The sequence below is a fragment of the Magallana gigas genome, chromosome 2 (genome assembly GCF_963853765.1).
Source record: "Magallana gigas chromosome 2, xbMagGiga1.1, whole genome shotgun sequence".
Lineage (NCBI taxonomy): Eukaryota > Metazoa > Mollusca > Bivalvia > Ostreida > Ostreidae > Magallana > Magallana gigas.
Window position 1 is genome coordinate 12441142 of NC_088854.1, and position 19862 is coordinate 12461003.

The window sequence follows — 19862 nt, forward strand, 5'->3', positions numbered from 1 at the left end:
GCTCCAATTAAGGCTTCTTAACGGTCTTTTCCACAAAAATTTGGCTTAAAGAAATTAAAAAAACCATGATATTTTTGTCATTTTGGTAGGAAAAAACATTTTGTCAAAAAAAAATTCTTCATGAAAATTGCAGCTCATATTGCTTTAACGTTATTTGCAGACAGATAAACTTAGATTATTATTCGTTAACTATAGTTTACAACCATTAAATATAGTTTTACTGGTGAAAACTATAGTTTACGAATAGTTTACTATAGTTACCAGTCAATAAATCAAATTTATCAAATGTTAAACTATGTTTAGCTCATTTTTGTGAGTTCGGCGTGCCATATACGTGAACCAATTTTTAGGTAAGTAAATACTGCCATATGTGTGTCTTTCCCCCCGCTCATTTAATGAAGAAATATATGAGATATAATAGATGATCATAAACTCTAATAAGTCACGCACGGTGGCCACAAAAACTCAATAAATCGAATTTGTGTCGGCAGCCGTTATACGCACATAATATGCTATGCGCATTTGTTCTATATTATAGCAATATATATAAAAAAAAAATAGGTTTAAACTTTAAAAATAAAAACGTATCTGTATGTATCTTTTTGTTAAAGGTTAATTTTTTCTCCAAGACATGAAGCCAAAAGGGCTGGAGCTTATCCCCGGTTTCCGTGGTGTTAAACGAGTGGGAGTCATCGACTCCTCGAACTCCTGGATGGGACACCAGTCTGTCGAAGGTTAACCCCCAGATTCAGCCGGTATCCAAGCAGAAAAAGTGTCTTGTCTAAGAACACAAAATCAAGTGATCTCAAAGGGGCTCGTACCAGCAACCTTAAGTTTCTAGCCTAGCATCTATTATCACAGAGTCATGAGCTATTAGAACTGTTTTAATATGTACATGTAACTTGAATTTCTATCGGTGTTATTTATCATGCAATATAATTGATGTTTAAGTCACGTTTATTGTGAACTTTTTGGGTAGGGGTAAATACAACAAAATTTACGTTGCGGTCATTGTAAATTTTGTTCCTTCATCCATGTAAATACGGATTTTGCAATCTGATACAAGGTTGCTGAAAACTTGGCCGACGTGGCACCAAAATGGATCTCCTTACTCATTCCTTTGGGTCCGATTAACGCGATTGCAGAAACAACTTTCATTTTGTTAGAAAATAGCCTTATTTTTAACAGGGTACAAATTTACAATGAATAATCATCGTTTTCATTTTAACATTTTTTTTCCATTTAATTGATTTATTTTATTTTTTTTATTTAAACAAATTTTTCAAATAAATGATTGATAGAAATGAGAATGGAAACACGAATATAAACATGAGAGAAACGTCTTAAATGCTTAATCCGTGTCAAATCTTTATCAATAAAGTAGCATACCGACAACTATAGTATTTAAAATTAGGTGTCCGCTAATACAAAGGCTTTTTGCAGTTGCAAGGAAGATGAAGGGGTGGTACAATCATTTTATCTGTGTTTTTTGACGATGTGTTTCTGCTTGTTACGTACAATTTTATGTTCTATTACATTTGAAGGTATTTATTGAGGTAAGAGTACAATTTAGGGCTCTATTTATTTAAAGCCATTAAACGCTACAACGAAATGCAGGTGTAATTACACACTTGAAAAATGACTCCATTCCTTAAAACGAAACACAAAAGTATGAGTAACGATACGAGTACAGACTATATTTCATAAAACCATTACATTTTATACAGTGAATACAAAAACACCCAGATATGGGCACCGTGTGCTAGTAAAGCTATAGCAATGAGACAGAATTCAAAACATGATCTAAGATTACCAGACTACCCACTTTCTCCTTGTATCTAACAACCCCAAAAAGTAAAGATCGCTTCAGCAGCCAGATCGAACTAAATTGTACTAACTCTCTATTTTTGTTGTTGATTGACTCACAAACGTTCAATGTGACCCATAAATAATTCATGCAATGCAGCAGAACGCGCATTTTGGTCAGTATGGTTTGACAGGTCATTCAGGTGTAAGTGAAAAGTTCTATCTCCATTCAAATACGAAAAATGGGAATGTTATGCGAAGTCAACTTTAGAAGTCGGGCATTTTGCACACAAGCTTTGCAATGTAATCCCCTATTTTAACTCTCTGTGTTAATATATTAGGTGCATGCAACTACACTCAAAAACACAATGCTCTCTATTGTTATTCACAAATCGATTGACCAATGCAATCATGTGGAATGTTATTTGTTCAAGAAGGAAAGCAAACGGATCTGTAAAAAAAATGTTAGTTTATTCAAACTGTAAAAACAAACAAATCAAATATGTTGTAGATATCTTGACTATAACTATATTGCACTGTTAATCATTAAAAACAAATCATAAATATGTATATATATAATAATTAGTATGATTAGTGACACAACACAATAATGCATGCTGGGAAATTGAATCATGAATATTCAAACGGATATGCAAATAGACAAAACGTAATGACATGGGGAGCTTTTCTAACAATGGAAATAGGATATCCTTTGCTGATGGCTAAACAAAGATGAAAAGTATTACTTCATAAAATATCCCGCTGCAAGAGAAACATTGCTATCATGATGACTAGAGGTCTTTTTATGACTGGTGTCCAAAACAAGATCAACATTAAAAATGGAATTGCCCGTTTTGTTAACAATCAGAATTTTCCTGTTAATGCCTTCTGAATTGTTTTCGAAATAAAGTTGGTGAATTTTTGGGGGGCAATCTTATAACATGTATATTACATTTAACAGGCAGAGTACCTTTAAGAGTCCATTTCTACAGATAAAATCTCTCTAGGACGGAAATACAATACATGCATGTCTATACATTAAGAATAACAAACATAAAAAGTATTTCAAAATGAAGAATGTAAGAATTGTTACCTGTAAAATTTTAGAATAATTCACATCATATAAATATAAATATATAAAAAAAACAAGTATTCATTTCTGAAACATGTGGAAAGTATTAAAAACTACATTAACATAAAGCTTAAAGAGGAATGTACATGACATTAGGAATGGCTTTAGTTTTAGGTATTGTGCAATGTTATGCAAAATGCTATGTAAATTGAATTTTAGTGTTTGTATATCATCCAGACAAGACAAGTGGCACAAAAGTTAAAAGCATATCTGTCTCAAATGGCACCATTTTAGTACAAGATCAATGCGTAGATAAAGATCACTCCACATGGTAAAATCACTCATTAATTTTGTAGTCTTTTAGTTATACCCTTTTTAAAAAAGGTTTAAACAATTTTCATCAGAAAACAAGAGGACAGGGCCTAAAACATGAATGGACTTGGAAGTACATATATCAATCAGTTTACAAAAATGACTGGGTCATGTTCAATCAAGAGTACTTTTGAATAAAAGATATCTTTAGATGCACAAAACACATGGTTATGGAATGTTCCATACAAATCGACAAAAAATGTCCTCTACTTTTTTGAAACTAGATAATTTCTAGTATTGATTTGAAAAGAAAAAATCGATAACATAAAAATACAACAGCCTTTGGGAAAATAAAGTAAACCAAGCACTCCTGTGCCAAGATTATCAAAATAGTTTTGCTGTTTCCACAGATTATCTGAAAACTAACAGATTATACCTTCTATGTCCAGGACAAGAACTCTTATCATCAAAAACTGGTATCATTAACACTGGAAAACTTAAAGGGACTTGCTAAAACAACATGTCCAAAATTAGATTAAAATATATGATGTTTCTGACTAGGTTAGCACATTATAATATTTTCCCAATACAACATTCTAAATCCTCATAAAATAAATATGTAACAAACATAAAAACTGGAATGGCCTGGGAAAATACATTTAAACATACAATCTTCTAAAGACTAACACACTCTCATATAACCACACTGAAACTTTCCAAATTACAGAAGGTAACACAAAAATTCCTCATGATTGCTTGGAATATTCCAAAACGTGGTATTGAAATATATTAATGCCACTTCGAATTTAAACTTGGTTTTCTCTACAAACATTTTTAAATCAGGGTTTGATTATGTTTTTACCTTCAACATTTACGGTGAAATAAATACATTAACTTAAAATGACTTTCAAAAACAGATACATGAATCAAAAAAGAGCACTTAAAATGTATCTAAACAAAAAATTTGTTATACCTAGAAATTAAGTTTAGAGATCAACATCGAATATGAAAAAGGAAACATCATATGCCACTAACAGACAATCACTCTCAACATCGCTGTCTTTCACACTATTTCTTCACCGATCAGGACTTTCCTCTTCTTCTAGCGGTATAAAGAGTTGTCTCTCTTGACAAAATTTCTTGTGAGTTGGCCAATCTCTCTGTTGGCAAAATGTACCACAGTACCTAAATCAAATTGGAAAGAAAGAAAAATTGTTTGATTTTAAATTTGAAAATATGAAGACAAAAATCAAAATTGTTTTGTTTTCAAAAAAGTTACAAAGCTTAAAATTTTCTGTAACTTAAAGCATAATAACATGTAAATTGTATAATTATCGAAGATATATGTACATGTAGTAACATGTTCACCAGTTTTCTTCGTTTTATTCTTACAACTCAACAGTGATGTAATCTTACACCTTAATACCCATAGTCAACTTTTAGTCAATGAATTTCATTCATATACCAGGAAAGTATAAATAAACCACGAAGAAGAGACAACATTGTTAGGAAGATAACTTTTAAATTCAAACTGCTAAGGGATTGAATTAAAAGATATGGCAACAACCATTACAAAAGACAAGCACTCTTAAACTTTTTTCCTAGTAACCTGGAAATGCATAACCCAAACTGTCAAATTGTTAATAGCTGTTAAAATCTCTTGTAATTGTTTGTACCTGACTTCCTGACACCTTCCACAGATGCTGAATTCCCGAACTCTTTTCTCCATATTAGTACAGGGAGGGTAATGGCATTCATAGTACACACAGACCTCGTCTAAAAATCATTTAAAAAGTCAAACTTTCATTTCGTCCCATTTCTTAATTACTTTGTTATTTATTTTTTTTCAGAGTTATTTCCTATTCAAATCTGACTATGCTTTATTTGGATATCAGACTAAGAAATACCTACCATGTTCTATGTGAATGTTTTCTCCATTGGGACTGAACTGTTTTGTATAGACATGAGAAGATGGATAATGCTAAAAAAAAACATAACCAAATTAAATACATGTATAAACAATTATCAATAAAATTCTATGAAATCATGCAGTACCTAGTAGTTTTCAATGTAGATATATATGTAGCATAGGATTATGCTTGTATGAATACAATTTTATAACATTGTTACTTGAAAAACACTCTTCATTGAAGTGCTATGTACATTTATCCATTTTCAACATAATGATCATATAAATGCATAATAATCACATAAATGCATGACAAGGATAGATTAATAAATGCAAGTTTTTCGTTTGTTTTTGTTTTTATATAAAACACTGACTTCAAAACTTTTAAAACCTCAACTTTGAAAAGTATACAAGCTGAATATCAGTGGAGCACAGCAACTGTTGGCTTCATCAAAACTTACAGAGCATAAGAAACTTGAGATTCATAACTTACATGCAAAAATTCAATAAAAGTAATGGTGTGAATTTATTCATCTTTATAAAATTTTTAGCTAAAATGATATACATGTACAACTACCAGTAAATTTGTTTAGTTTTTGATGGTTTATGGACAACCTACACATTCTAAGGGAGCTACTTGGAGCTGCTGGACAGCCATCCAATAAAGGGACTGTTCCCGGTTCTTTGTGGAAGGAAGATCATCGTACACAAGCTGTGTATCCATGGGAACCAGCATCAGGTTCTCAAGGCGATTGTCCACGGTAATGCCGTTCCTGTGTACCACCTTCCACCCGCTAGCTACTCCACCTCTGTGCCTCTCCCTAGATAATCAAGAGAAAAAAATCAACAGAAAATCAACAGACGCTTACTGAAGTAGGAACATCTGTCTAACAAATTAAAATCATGTCATATCATGCCCCACAGAAATACTGTTAAATATCTAATTTATTGTTGAATACTACTAACTAAAAAAATATGAAGACCTGGTAATTCACATGTAGAAAATTTTCCCTTACATGTCCTCTTGAAATCTTTATGAAACTAAAGCTTTCATATCTTAGATGGTTTAGGGGGGAAGCATTAATTATAGACTATGTACTTAATGTTTTTTAGAAGTGGTAGAAGACAAATTTTGAATAGAATTCTTTACTACATGTAGTATACACGTAGATACTATTCTTTATAACTGAATGTCTGATTTGGATTGCACTACTTTTTTTTTTTCTAACTTTCCTAGACAAAAATCAAATTCTTATCTTCAGCAAATATATACAGACATGCAATCATTGTAAAAAAAAAAAAAAAGGACAATGCGTAAATATGTGATATTTTGTATTTTCTTGTAGACGGTGACATATAGGTTCATTCGGACAGAGGCTTGCATTGTATAACTGTGCAATGTATTTTGTAATTTATTGTAAATCTATGACTCACACCACTATAATAATTATTTACTTAAAAATTAACAAAGGGAGATAACTGCTTGATTTATAAATAAAGTGCTTTGAAATATGTAGGAAACTTCAGTTAATTTGGGCAAAACATTGGTCTATATGGGAATTAAAATTAATAATGAAACAGATAGTCTTCTTTAACAAGACATTGAATACTGAAGCTTTATGACTGAGGGGTAAAAATACCGGAGGATATATGGCAAATGAATGTACATCGCTACATATCTGAGAAGTTTCAATCAATATGGTATGTAGGCCAATAATCAATGTGCACCCTTAGAACAATCAAAATGAGGAAAATGTTAACATTGAGCACAAATCACAAACAAGAAAAACGATTTGTATGGCATGTCTAATGATAATTTTCCTCCACCATATTCTTACATTAACGGTAAAAATGTCTATACCACCACTCACAAGCAAACAGTAGTTTGATTAAAGATCATTCAATCCTGTGCAATTATCTTAATTGATCTATGACAATGGGCTTCTCTGTGGGCACCACTAACCTAACGCAAGGATGGAGAGACAGCCTAATGTTTATTGATCCTAAACTGGAGTGTCTCCAATGATCTTAATTGATTAAAACAAAGTGTTTTCTGTATCGAGCCAACAAACCACCGCTGTACAAACACAAGTCTCCGATTATCAAGTGTGGTAGGTTTGGGTCGCAGTTAAAGTGTCTGAAATAACTGCATTAGAAACTGGGAAGTAGCACTTTCCTCTTTTGAGTAAAATTTCAACTTCCTTACTGACAATGTTATTCTGGTCTGCTTTAAGTGTGACTTAAAAAATTATCTTGAATAATCTATAATCTATTTTCACCTTCCTCTACTGATTCTATCCAAATAAATAATATTCAGTTAAAAGTATTGGTAGGCATTCAATTTTTTTACATACTAATGCCATTTGTACATGTATAATAAAAAAAACTCCACCCCTTCCTTTGTATGACGTACCCTTTGAGTTGTTTTTTTTAATGTAGATGGAAAGTAATACACATTTTCTTAAACAGTTGCAGTTCTGGCATAGGAGTAAAGTGAATGCATGGAATAGAATGTAGGCTTTTAGCCAATATAACTTCAGATGAAGAGCAGATACAGTTTTGTGTTTAAATTGTCAGAGTATCTTATCAGATGACAGAGTTTCCTGGATCCGCCCCTGCATTACCTGCATAGTATAGATAACCCTCATCAGATACATTGCCCAAGATAATGCTACAAGAAGATTATATCAAGGAAGTTTTAACTTGTGCTACTGATGTAACTTCAATGAGGCTCAGAACAAGATTATTTCAGCCAGTAAACTGTCATCTTGTAAGCTTAAAGTAAAGCATCCTTCATTGCATAATGTATATAGCTGTTGGGTATGTAAGTTTGCAGGTGCTTTATATGAGAGAGGCACACTGGTCCTTCAGAGTCTTAGTTCAGCATAGAAATACCTGCTACTCAATATTAGGGGTTCTAGTAAGTGTACTTGTCACTTCTCACCGCGACTCTACTGTTTAAACTCTCCATATTTTGTGAAAATTATGTTCTGCAATTTTGTTAAAGTTAAACTGAATTTGCTTATTCTTTTCTTTCAAGATGAACAAGTCCATGAAGTAAAATTTTGATTAATAAAGATATTTATATAATGGTGCATAATGTTCACTTATCTTCAATAATAATAGCATACCATAGAAAATCATGAAGAAATTGGCCTGCTTCCCTTCCTTTCAATATCTTATATGTGTAAGCATAGATGTGGGCACCGTTGCCATCTGGGTCAACCTTGACTCTGGCCTGAAAAAATAAAATGTTTTCTTCTCTAGAGACAAATATATACATGCATGCAGCATAATTTATCAAAGTCCTCTCCTGGCTCTACTTTCATCACCATATAAGCTTGCTCACAGAGAGGCCCTGTATAATCTCATTACTTTATAGGCCTTGGGGAGATACAGGACTGAATGTGTTTCTTTTGTACAACAGATCCTCATAAAATTTCAGATTAGTATGAGAGAATCTCAGGAAACATATTGATCAGGACCAAGTAACAAAAAGATCAGGACTGTAATCGTCTACAGGTTTAAATCTTTGATAGGAAAAATCTCTGAGCTCTTCAAACATTTACTACATGTATGCCTTTCTTATCAACGACATATTGGTTTATGTTGGGAATTTATCATTTTCTGTAAACCTTAAACAGCTTATCTTCATTGACCACAGGAGATTTTGAAGGCTGTATTGCATATACATGCATTTCTTACCTCAAATGCATATTGGTTGATTAAATCAATGTCTCTTTCATCAAGCAGTGCAAATTTAACCTGTAATGTAAAATAAATAAAAGGTATCATAATTTTATCAAAATCTGTATTATTCTGCATTTTAAAAAAAAGATTTGTCAAATAAAGATTGCATAGTAACTTTTTACAAGGTAGTTAGAAATGATAGTAAGCAAGTTGTCATTTCAAAGCTATTTAAGCTTAGGATAGTGACTTCCCTTATCTATCAACATAGTCTTGTGTTAATGGATTCATTTGTAAAACAAACAAAAAACTGTGAAAGGTTACAGACTAGATTTATCTACAGCATAGTCATACAGAAGAGTGTTGTAACGGGCCATTTTTCTACAGGTCTGAACAACCTTTTGCGCATTGTGAGCAGTTTATCATGTTGTTCGTGTAAGAGAATGACAGCATCATTAACATCATCAAAAACACATCATTAACATGTAAATAAATTAGGCCCCCTACAAGATATGTGGGACAGCTACAGGTTGCTTGAGACACTACAATTCCCTTCCATTTATAAATAGTACTGTTATTAAAAAGAGCCTTTGTTTTAGTACACTTAAGAAACCAAGTAATTGTTAATTTTAATGCAAATTTTACATATAGTACCGGTATTCAATGAAACTAACAGAATCAGTTGTGATAAAATTGACAGCATATCATTCAAGGGTCATTATTGTATTGTAAAAGTGAATTATAGAAAATGTTAATATATTACCTTTTGATAATCATAAGCATTATATACAAATTATTTATAAGCAAATTTTATCATTTTGAAAGTACTAGCTCTTATGAGTAAAATTAAAGACTGAGCAAGTAAAACATATACATAATGTAACTGAATTTTTTTTCAATATGTATCCCTTATTATTGCCAAGAAAATGTAAAATGTGGTCTTGATCATTTGGTATATGTTTATAATTTTTGGATAAAATGTGGACCACATGTTACCTATACCTTTGTCTGAAGGGTTGGCATGCACCTGTTGGTCAACATTAATAATTCACTAGTTTTATCAGGAAAACTGGCTTTAGATAACTTCACAATGAAAACAGATTAGGTCTCCTGGCATCCAGCTTGTTGTGTCATATAAGCCCAATTAATAAGCTTGCTTTAGATAAATATAATGCATGACCTCAGACTGGAGAGAGAGAGAGAGCGAGCAAGAAAGAGAGAGAGAGAGAATATTTAACAGGATCTCCCATTTTATCAGATGTGTTTAACCAAATGAAAATTTATCACAGTACTTTTAACTTTATCCTGTTTATTAAATCATGTATAAAAGCAAATGACTTTTTGCACTTGATTAAACAAAATTTGATAATGTCTAATACCTGGTACCGGTACATCCTAGTGGTTTTAAAGTAAAAAGAGGCTTCTATTATGATTGATATGAAATTTAAGAAAATACCTATTCTCTAACAAAAAGTTTTTTTATCAACTTTTTTTTACATTGCCACAATCAATTTTTCAATAGGCAAGAAATTATGTGGCATTAGTGGAAGCAATTTTCCAACAAGCTACATTTTTATTGTGTGCTGTGTCTGAATTTCTCACCAATCTATACACTGTCATTTGCAATATGTGCAAGCAAGAACCCATTTTCTGTAAAAATTTCTTGCCAAACAAAAGCAATTGTTTGAGGATATAGAAAGTCCTCTCTTGTTCAATGGGGCAGGCGGTTTTTGTTGGCAATATCATTTAATCTGTCAATATACTGTACACAAGGTGCAGTCATTGGATCTCGGACTTTTAAAACAAGCACAATTTTCACTGCCATGTTGAACACAAAAGAAACTCCATTAAAGTGTAATAAGTACCACAGGAAAGCAAACACAATCTAGGGATCAATTCTATTATCACAATGTCAAATTTTAAATTGTTCTACACATTCTTGTGGACATGTTTAAATTTCATAGATTTTCAATCAATATTTTGGTTTGTGTACCCGCTCTCCATTAAAGTAAATTTATCCACCCAGATATTCCTCTCTCAAGATTTTCTTTCTCTATAGGGAATTTAAGCAATATTTTTCTAGAATGGCAGTTGCCAACTTGCCACTAAATTAAAAAAATTTGCTGCACCAATTTTTCCTCTCCCATAGCTTTTGGGTTTTATTTGTCATACTAGTCCAGACAAATTCATTCACTATTAAATGTAATTAGGCCCCTATGTGAAAAATAGCAGATGTTTTTCCCCGTGTTTCGGTATACTACAAAGACCCTTATACAACACTGTCCATTATTTTGCTTTGTGTGAACTATAGATGGTAAATAGGGGCAGCTGTCACCAGATGCCAAATGTTAAATTACACAGAGGCTATAGTTTCAATACTTTTCCTGATCAGCTGTTACAGACTTTAAATGATTGACAGACTTTATATTTGTAAGAACAAAGAACAATAGATATCTAGCTCATATTTTTCAGTTTTCCTAATTTCTATGCACTGTATATATTAATAAGATATGCAGAGCATAAAAATTATAAATAATAAACTTAAGATTATTTATAATCATGCAAAATGTGTTAGATATCAAGGCATTAGGCCTTTTATTGGTAACACTGGTAATGCTTTATTTGAAATACTTTGTAAAATATGACTTAACTGCAGTTTTTTATCATGCCATTACATATTCATTATTTAATTATCTACAAACTAAAACTTCGGCAAAATGTATAAATAAATAGTAATGCAGGTACTGTGAAGAGGACTGCCAACAATTAAACATAATATATTTAGGCTATGCATCTGAATATTGTATTGTAGGATGTTAATATCGAAATTTGAAAATAATAATTATGCAGGCAGACAATCTAAATCAGAATCAGATTTAAAATTCAAAGACATGACAACAATGTTAATCGGCATTTTATACATTAACAAGAAACTAGCGATACTTAAATAACAAGATGGTGCATGGTGTGATGAAACGAAATTGATTTTTAAGAGACATAATTCACAGGAGTCGGCAATCTTATCAATAAATGATACCTAGAGTCAAAATAAGTAAACACCCAGCCATGAGCTTCGCTCACGAAGCGAAGCTCATGGCTAGGATTTTACTTATTTTGACTCTAGGTATTATTTATTGATAAGATTGCCGACTCCTGTGCATAATTATGCCAAAGTCAAACATCTTCATCAGAAAAAGATATCTAAATTTAAAAAGTTACAAATCCGCGAGTGAATCATTATTAATTATTGTTTTTATCTACGATCGAAATAATATTAATGTCTTTACAATAATAGACTGTCATAGTTGTGCTTTGCAGCGGCTCGTGTTATTCAATAAATGCATGCATGCGCCATGTTGTTTACTTTCACCACAGGCGCTATTTAAAATCGACGATAAAAATCTCACCTTTCCCGCAGCTTTTCCTAAATTAACGATCCCTAGTTTTTGACCAGACATTATCGTAACCAGGCTCTATACTTTCCACTTTTTCTGGTCGCAGTTCGTCTGCCGAGTGCAGAACAACGTGTGTCTGTCACACCGACACCATTCTCCCTTTCAGCTATTGTTATCGCAAATATACCACGTGCAAAAGAAACGCGCCATTCCGCCAATGAGCGGTCTGCAATATACCGTTTCCGCTGGAGGTCAGAGGTTATGTTTACCTTCTACACGTGATAAATTGCGATAATTTTTAAGCAGAGCGAAAGTTTATTTGCAACTTTGTTTAATTAATTTATGAATAAAATAAGAAATAGAATATAAAATATTTTTTATTAAAAACAAAAACAACATTGGGGACACTATAATAAATATTAAAAGTAGCAATTAATGAACACATATTGTGTTATTGTCATAACATTGCCAAAACAGATTAATTAATTAATCACCAAAAAAAAAAAATATATCAAACAAAAATCACTGCAATTAAAATCAAAATCTGACTCTCTTTACATGAAAAAAAAACAAAACAATGTACATTGTACATAAAACTTGGATTAATAGATCAATATAGTGAAGAAAAAAAAATAAATCACCAAATATCACCAATTATTAAGCAATACTTTGAAATTTTTTTTATGATTTATCAATTAATCTTTTCATAATTATATATCAAATCTTGTTACACATGTACATATAAACCACTTTTAATGAAGAATAGACAGCATTGCATTTTTTTCTTGAAAACAGTTTTTTTTAAAGATATTAAAGTTTTCTTACCTTGAAATCAAAACTAGCTAAGAAAGATATCAGCATCAATGATCATAAGAGAGTAGCCTTCAACTACAATGTGATGAACAATTCAAACTCATTTATCAGGTGCTATCCAAAATCAGTGATGTATACATGCAATGAATACATGTATGTTCATACAAAATGATATTTGTTACACACAGTTAAAAATACATACCGGTAGAGTAAATACAATCATTGTGTTATACATATTCAAATACATGTAAATAAAATCCCATCAGTAGTTTAACTACTTAAACTTTTTTCAGCTGAGGAATCAAATGAGAGATGTCCACTCATTCTCCAATCAATCACACTCAGCTAACGATATTTTCCAAGTGACATTGTCATTGAATTACCCGCTAATCAAAATAACACCCTAATCAGAAACAATTAGCAAAATTGCACATTGTTTTCTTAACATATAAGAGTAAATATTTTCAACATTCACATCCTGTTCACTTAGAGTACTTGAAAAATTCTAGATATGCAAACATGTACCTGTATATAAAATTCTGCAATAATTTTTAAAAATGTTTATTTGCAAAAAGATAAGGAATCGGCAAAAAGAATAAAACTGTTTTTAGTCATAAAAATACAACCAAGTCAATAAATTATATCCTGATCTACAGAGCAAGGTTAGTCATCAGAATTCATTCAAAACTAATTAATGTCGAGATATCTGGCAATATAAATATACATAATAGTACATTGTATTAATAAATAAACAAATTTGTTGAATTCCCAATGGAAGCTGTTGGACGGATCAAGTCATTATTCAAGAAGAAATACAAATGCAGCAGTCTGCAGTTATCAATCTCAGAATTTGGCATTAGAACTGGCCTGTTTGGTGAAGGGAGTAATCTGAGGGAGACAACTGGAGGGAGATAATCCCCTGGTTAAAGCTCGACACACATAAACTGAAATTCAAAAAATCATGCAAAACATCAAATTGCATGTACATGTGCAATGTAAAAGGCACATAAAGCCTTATATAAAAATTATCATAATTATTTTGTCAATTTATTAAAAGTGATATGATTCATTAAAATTCTCATTCATCAGTCAAAAATTAATTTTTCTATTTTGACAGACCCTTGGACCCCCTCCCTCCTCCCCCTGAAAATAAAGTCATCCCTTGTAATGGAACCCAACCCCCAATCCCCCTTAGAAATAATTGTCTGGATCCATGCAAAACAATAAGAGGGAAAAAATTCATTAAAACACCGGCATAATTTATTTGAGTATGAATACAGGTCACTCACCTCAGATCATCATAGCAGATAATGGAAGTGAGGGGTCCAGATCCAGGTACTGGGAAACATGAAAGGCACTCTGCAAATAAAAATATACATATCAATGTACTTTAATAAATTGTTAATTGTCAATGCTTTCAGCCATGTTAGCTCTTCAGATTGAAAGTTAAACAACATTTTGTACAACAGTCTGGAGAGCAGCACTCTATACTACTAGATATCTAAGAGCTGTATTCTATACTTTCAAAATACAAAAGATGGATAGCAGTGCATGTACACTGCGGCAGAGCTCCTGACTTTAAAATGCAGAGGTTCCAAGTTCGAATCTAGGTCAGCTCTATGCTACCCATGAATACCAGTAGCCTTTGCGTAATAATTAGAATTTGTGGAGCCTCAATTTTTGTTGATTTTGTGGATTCCTTCCTTCACTAATGAATTTACTTTCCCCCAAAATATGAAACACAATAATCTATTTATTCATTAATCAGTCGTCCTGAAAATTATGTCCCATTCTACTACAGTTATTGCCGAAGATCAATGAGATGCTGCGTACATTATCCTCCAATATACCACGAACGTCATCAGTAAATTATCAGATCAGAAATACTTATTTGTTTCGCACTGATCATGAAAGTACAACTTTAAACCGTAAAAAAGTTTTAAAACCATGTCAATATCACATGTTAGTTCCAGTCAAAACGATGTGTATTGCCTCAATTAAATGTTTATTTTTAAGAGATCAATGCGTCTGTTCATAGGACCTCCCTAGCACTGCGTGTTTTTTCATAAAATATATAACATGTAGTAGTAATAATCATATTAAATTGCCCTTAAAATATAAGGAATATAACTCAAAGATATCTTATAATCAAGTGAAGAGTATTAAAAATCCAAAGAAAAATTCTGTCGTCTGCATGTGATTCCTTTGATTGATACACATGTAAACATTCCTAACACCGTTGGGGTTACATGGAACAGCCATCAAAATGACCTTAATCGTCTCTCTATACGAGAAACGATCTGTAGAAATACTGGGCTGTTAGTAGAATAGAAATAAAGTTCTTGTTTTTGTGAATGATGCAAAATAACCTCCTCGGTCTCAAAATGTTGTCTGAAATATAAAAGCCTCGGCCAACGCCTTGGCTTTTATATTTCCAAACAACATTTCTCAACCTCAGAGCTTATTCTGCAACATTCACGATAAGTCATACTTTATTTCTTAAATAAACAAGAGAACAGTTTACTTTCCATGAAATTTGTCCTCTTGAACTTTAATGATTTCACACTACTTGGTATTTGCTAATTTTGCATCTTCATTTGTTGAGAAATAGCCTGAAATGTTTAGTATGCAATAACATTTTACAAACCCCTTGTGTTCATATCCCAAAGTCTGATTGTGGTATCGCGAGAAGTTGTGGCAATGATCTGTTTTTCAGTGATGGCTGGCAAGAAAATGCAAGACTCCACAGCTTCTCCATGGTCACTGTATTCATGGACTAGTTTTCTCCCACGTAAGTCCCATAACTACATGTACAATCAAAACATTTTTTTAAAATAGTACATGACACAACAGATTTATATTAATACATGTAGATATACTTTCTAGTTATAGTCAAAGATGATGAAAATCACTTTTTTTCAGAACCAATAGGGGGATTTTAAGGCAGCTAGGATATCCAGCTACTTGAAAAAGCAAAGATATTTCATCTATTTTTCTATCTCATTCTTAAATCATATATCATCAGTTATCATATGTACCTGGATTTGATTTATATAAATAGATTTAATGTAATATAAAAAAAAAATTCCAGTATTGCATGCAAAGTCCAAGTTATGATCATCTTCTCAACCTAAGTGTCCAATTCGTTTTTCTCATCTGGAGATGAGAATAATAGACACTTGGCTAGAGAAGATGCGTTATGATATGAATGTTTAGAGACATTAGTGTGATTAAACTAACCGTTGCTTCACAGCCTTTGCCACCGAATCCATTGCTGCAAGTGACACAGAACAAGCCGTCCGGACTGACATCGCATGCCATTTGGATGTAGTGCTTTCGAGGGAAACTATGAATGACCTGCATTGTCCTTGTGTCAAATAATCTGAAATAACAGTGCATTAATTGAAAGAAAGAATTAAGATATAGATAAGATACCACTTTTTTGTGTTCTAAGCCCAATTAACTTCAAAAAACCCAAGTTTTTACTTTTGTTATATGAATTCAAAACTTCTGGTAGATGACATAAATAATACATTAGTGTTCCATGTCAATTCACTTAAAGATAGTTGGATATTATGATGATTCTTTATCTATCCACAGAGCACACTATAACACTGATATATGTAATGTTGTTTATCATTTGTGACATCCAAATGTAATTTACGGGTAAATTACTGAAGTCAATCAACTTTGGTATGTGTAACAATAAAATTTAAATTTCATGCATATTCATCAGTATTGTTGGATAATAAATGATACCTGACTTCCTTGTCTTCTCCAGTCTGTACCAGTAAATGAGAATGAGGAACAAACTTCACATCTGTCACCTAGTAATAGAAATATAATATGTAATCACTTGACTTCATTGGCTTCTAAGAATGATGAAGAGACGGTTCATTCATCAAATACTAACAGATATTACCAGGTATGTGAAATAATCATATGGTAGGTATACCCTTATAAGAAATAAAATATGCATTGGTTGACACGATTGCAGGGATTTTTTTTTTTACATTTTTAAACTTTTCATACAGATGATGAATAGCACAAGCTCCCAATATTTCAAGTGTTTGTACCTCAAAACTTACTGACACATTCTCTTTTCTGAAGGATTCATTAATCTTTAATGATGTAAGTTTTCTTACCAGGTTCCTGTGGATGCTACTCTCCATGATACACTGGGCTGTGTTGACATCCCAAAGCTTGACATGGTTGTCCCTGGAGCCACTGCACAGCCAGCTATCATCTAAAAGGTAATGGCAATCATTAAATATCTGAATCTACTTTCAAAAATAATTCAGCAATAATGATTAATCGATTGAAAATCAAAATATCAAACCTTTTATTAAATAATATACATATACTATATACTTGACTTGCGATGTGCTCGTTTTAAACAGTTCCTAGCACTTAACTCTCTTATTTATTTTTATTGACTGTAAATATCTGAGAACTCTGGTTTACGTAGCCTGATATATACCAGTGTTGATCTGGGTTTTTTTTCTATTTATATATACAAACACAATTATATTTTCAGGTTCTATGTTCATGAAAACACTAAAAATCAAGTTTCATGCTATTTCTTTAGACAGGGATTGTATGATTTTACAGTGTATAATTAATATATATACATGTATATAGATTCCTTATTTTACACGTCAAGTACTTAATTCAGTGATTTAACCGTTTTTCATTAAATCTCAAGAATATTCATATATAAACAATAAAATACTTTCTTTGGTGATTCATGCGGAATATGAAGGTGGCGACATTGCTGAAAACTACATAACCTGTGTTATGTAATTACCAGTTTAGAATTTTCATATTTTTTAACAGCTAGGCCCTATTTGATAAAAAAAATTTGCTTTAAAATTTTGGGAGAGCGATCATTGCAGAAAAAATATACATAACCTGCTAACACAGATTTTTTTATCAAATAGGGCCTACCGGTATTAAAAAATATGAAAATTCTAAACTGGTGATTAGAAAGCATTTTGATTATAAAGCACTTTTATAATCAACAGTAATCAGTAATGCTATCAACAAATATCCCATACCACATTAATTTCATTTAAAACATCAAAATGTTCATTCATATGATAACTGGAAAATATGAAGGCTGAACTTCCTTAAAATCAAATATTTGATTAACATGAATAAACTGACAAGAAGCAGCATGAAAGGTAATAAAATTAAATTGAAATATGATGACCAACAATTTCAATTCAATAATACAATAATACAAATACAGATGTATACATGTAAACAGTGCTGTCATTTTCTTCTTACCATGGTTGAGATCAATGGCGGTCACTACTAGATCATGGCCATTAAATTCCTGCAAGCAATTAGGATTTCCACGCTTCCACATCTTAACAGACTTATCCCTTGATGCGCTGAATATATTGTCGCAAGTTTTTCCATGTTGAATCTGAATTAATACATGTATTAGCAGTACTAATGTATTTAATGATTAAAGTACGCATAATTCTTTGCAGTATTATTTCTTTAGTGTGATCAAACAAGACTTGATTGCTACTGTACCTTAGTCAATTCCCTTTCATGTCCTGTCCATCTGTCAACTAACCTATGGTTTTCAAAGTCATACAATGCTGCAGACTAAAAAGAAAAAGAAAACACATGTAGATTGAAGATGAATTCACAATTTAATTAAAGTAATATTATGTGGCTATCTGAGTGACGCGACAATACTTACGTATACTGGTAGCTTACTTTTTTGTTATTTCAATCTTATTTTATAATACAGAAAGTTAGATACAATATATGCCTTTTAACTGTTAGACTGTGTGTGCAAAATCCAATGCTGATGAAAGATTTATTTGAAAATAATGAACAATGAGATTTACAAAGAGCCTATTAGAAACATTGAATAGTAAGAACAAAATCTTTAAAATCATGCTATTGGCTAATATCACACATACTTTGTCTTTACTGCACGACAAACACAGTCCTGGTTCGACAGCTGATAGATGTACAACAGCATCTTCGTGCACAGGAGATTTTGCAATACGACAGGCTCTAGCGCCATGTCTATTTTTATCATTTGCTTCATTGTTGTCATCGTCTGCTGTATCTACCGCACCCTTTCTCCTAATAATGAAAATTATAAAAAGACTTGAAATAAAAATCCCTTATTGTTGTTGTCTCAATCTTTCACGATACGAAATTACACTATATTTGCTAAAGTACCCAACCGAACGAAAAGGAAGGATCCATGATAATAGAGATAATTCGAATTATTTTTATAGCCTTACTAATAAATAAATGAATTACCCTTTTTTGCTCGAACGTTTCCTTCCAAACAATTTCCCAAAGGATTTCAACATCTGTACAAGGTTGTCGACATTTATCAATCGCGTGAAATCAAATAATTTACGTTTTCAATATTCTTTTTAATTTTTTTTGTTTACGTTGGCGTTGTTCAAATCAGTTAACTCGGTCGAAGTTGGGATTCAGTGTAGTAAGACGTACAGGTTTTATTCGTGTAAATAAGAGTACAAGTAAACTGCGGATTACGGTATGCATGTACATACTAGAGGACTGGTTGTCAGATATTGAAGCTTATATTGGGAACTCCATAATTGGTTAATACATCTGTTTCAAAATGTATAAAATACCAAAGACCAAAGTTTTTGCACGAGTTCCCATTCTATGAAAACCATTCACAGGCACCTGAATTTTTATCAATCATTCGCCTAATAAGTCATATATCGAAAAATGCTACCCCTACTGTGTATTTATTTATAGTAGGGGTAGAATTTTTCAATATATGACTTATTAAATTCAGTTGCCTGTGAACCATCAAAGCTTATCTGTGTTCTCTGCTTGATTTCAATTAAATTAGTTT

General features: G+C 32.0%; 2 protein-coding genes across 2 annotated transcripts; both read right to left on the reverse strand.

Moving 5' to 3' along the window:
• Positions 1-4116: 4116 nt before the first annotated feature.
• LOC105336113 (zinc finger MYND domain-containing protein 19) lies at positions 4117-12370 on the reverse strand. The gene is made up of 7 exons (XM_011440297.4): positions 12194-12370; positions 8805-8864; positions 8231-8337; positions 5719-5920; positions 5102-5171; positions 4867-4966; positions 4117-4375 (listed from the first exon to the last, which is right to left on the reverse strand). The coding sequence occupies exons 1-7, from the start codon at positions 12242-12244 to the stop codon at positions 4267-4269; spliced, it is 699 nt and encodes a 232-aa protein (XP_011438599.2). The 5' UTR covers positions 12245-12370; the 3' UTR covers positions 4117-4266.
• Positions 12371-12972: 602 nt separating this feature from the next.
• Positions 12973-19458, reverse strand: LOC105336112 (WD repeat-containing protein 31). Its single transcript, XM_011440296.4, has 10 exons — positions 19289-19458; positions 18937-19105; positions 18539-18613; positions 18284-18425; positions 17140-17240; positions 16754-16821; positions 16235-16376; positions 15642-15798; positions 14284-14353; positions 12973-13938 (listed from the first exon to the last, which is right to left on the reverse strand). The coding sequence occupies exons 1-10, from the start codon at positions 19339-19341 to the stop codon at positions 13851-13853; spliced, it is 1065 nt and encodes a 354-aa protein (XP_011438598.3). The 5' UTR covers positions 19342-19458; the 3' UTR covers positions 12973-13850.
• Between the last annotated feature and the right edge of the window lie 404 nt (positions 19459-19862).

Coding starts and splice junctions, on each gene's coding strand:
- LOC105336113 (XM_011440297.4), bottom strand. CDS start 12,244: ATGTCTGGTCAAAAACTAGGGATCGTTAATTTAGGAAAAGCTGCGGGA. Junction 8,865..12,193: donor TAGGAAAAGCTGCGGGAAAG/GTGAGATTTTTA, acceptor TTTACATTACAG/GTTAAATTTGCACTGCTTGA. Junction 5,172..5,718: donor AAGTAGCTCCCTTAGAATGT/GTAGGTTGTCCA, acceptor GTTTTTTTTTAG/CATTATCCATCTTCTCATGT.
- LOC105336112 (XM_011440296.4), bottom strand. CDS start 19,341: ATGTTGAAATCCTTTGGGAAATTGTTTGGAAGGAAACGTTCGAGCAAA. Junction 18,614..18,936: donor TGTCGTGCAGTAAAGACAAA/GTATGTGTGATA, acceptor TTTTCTTTTTAG/TCTGCAGCATTGTATGACTT. Junction 17,241..18,283: donor CGCCATTGATCTCAACCATG/GTAAGAAGAAAA, acceptor ATTACCTTTTAG/ATGATAGCTGGCTGTGCAGT.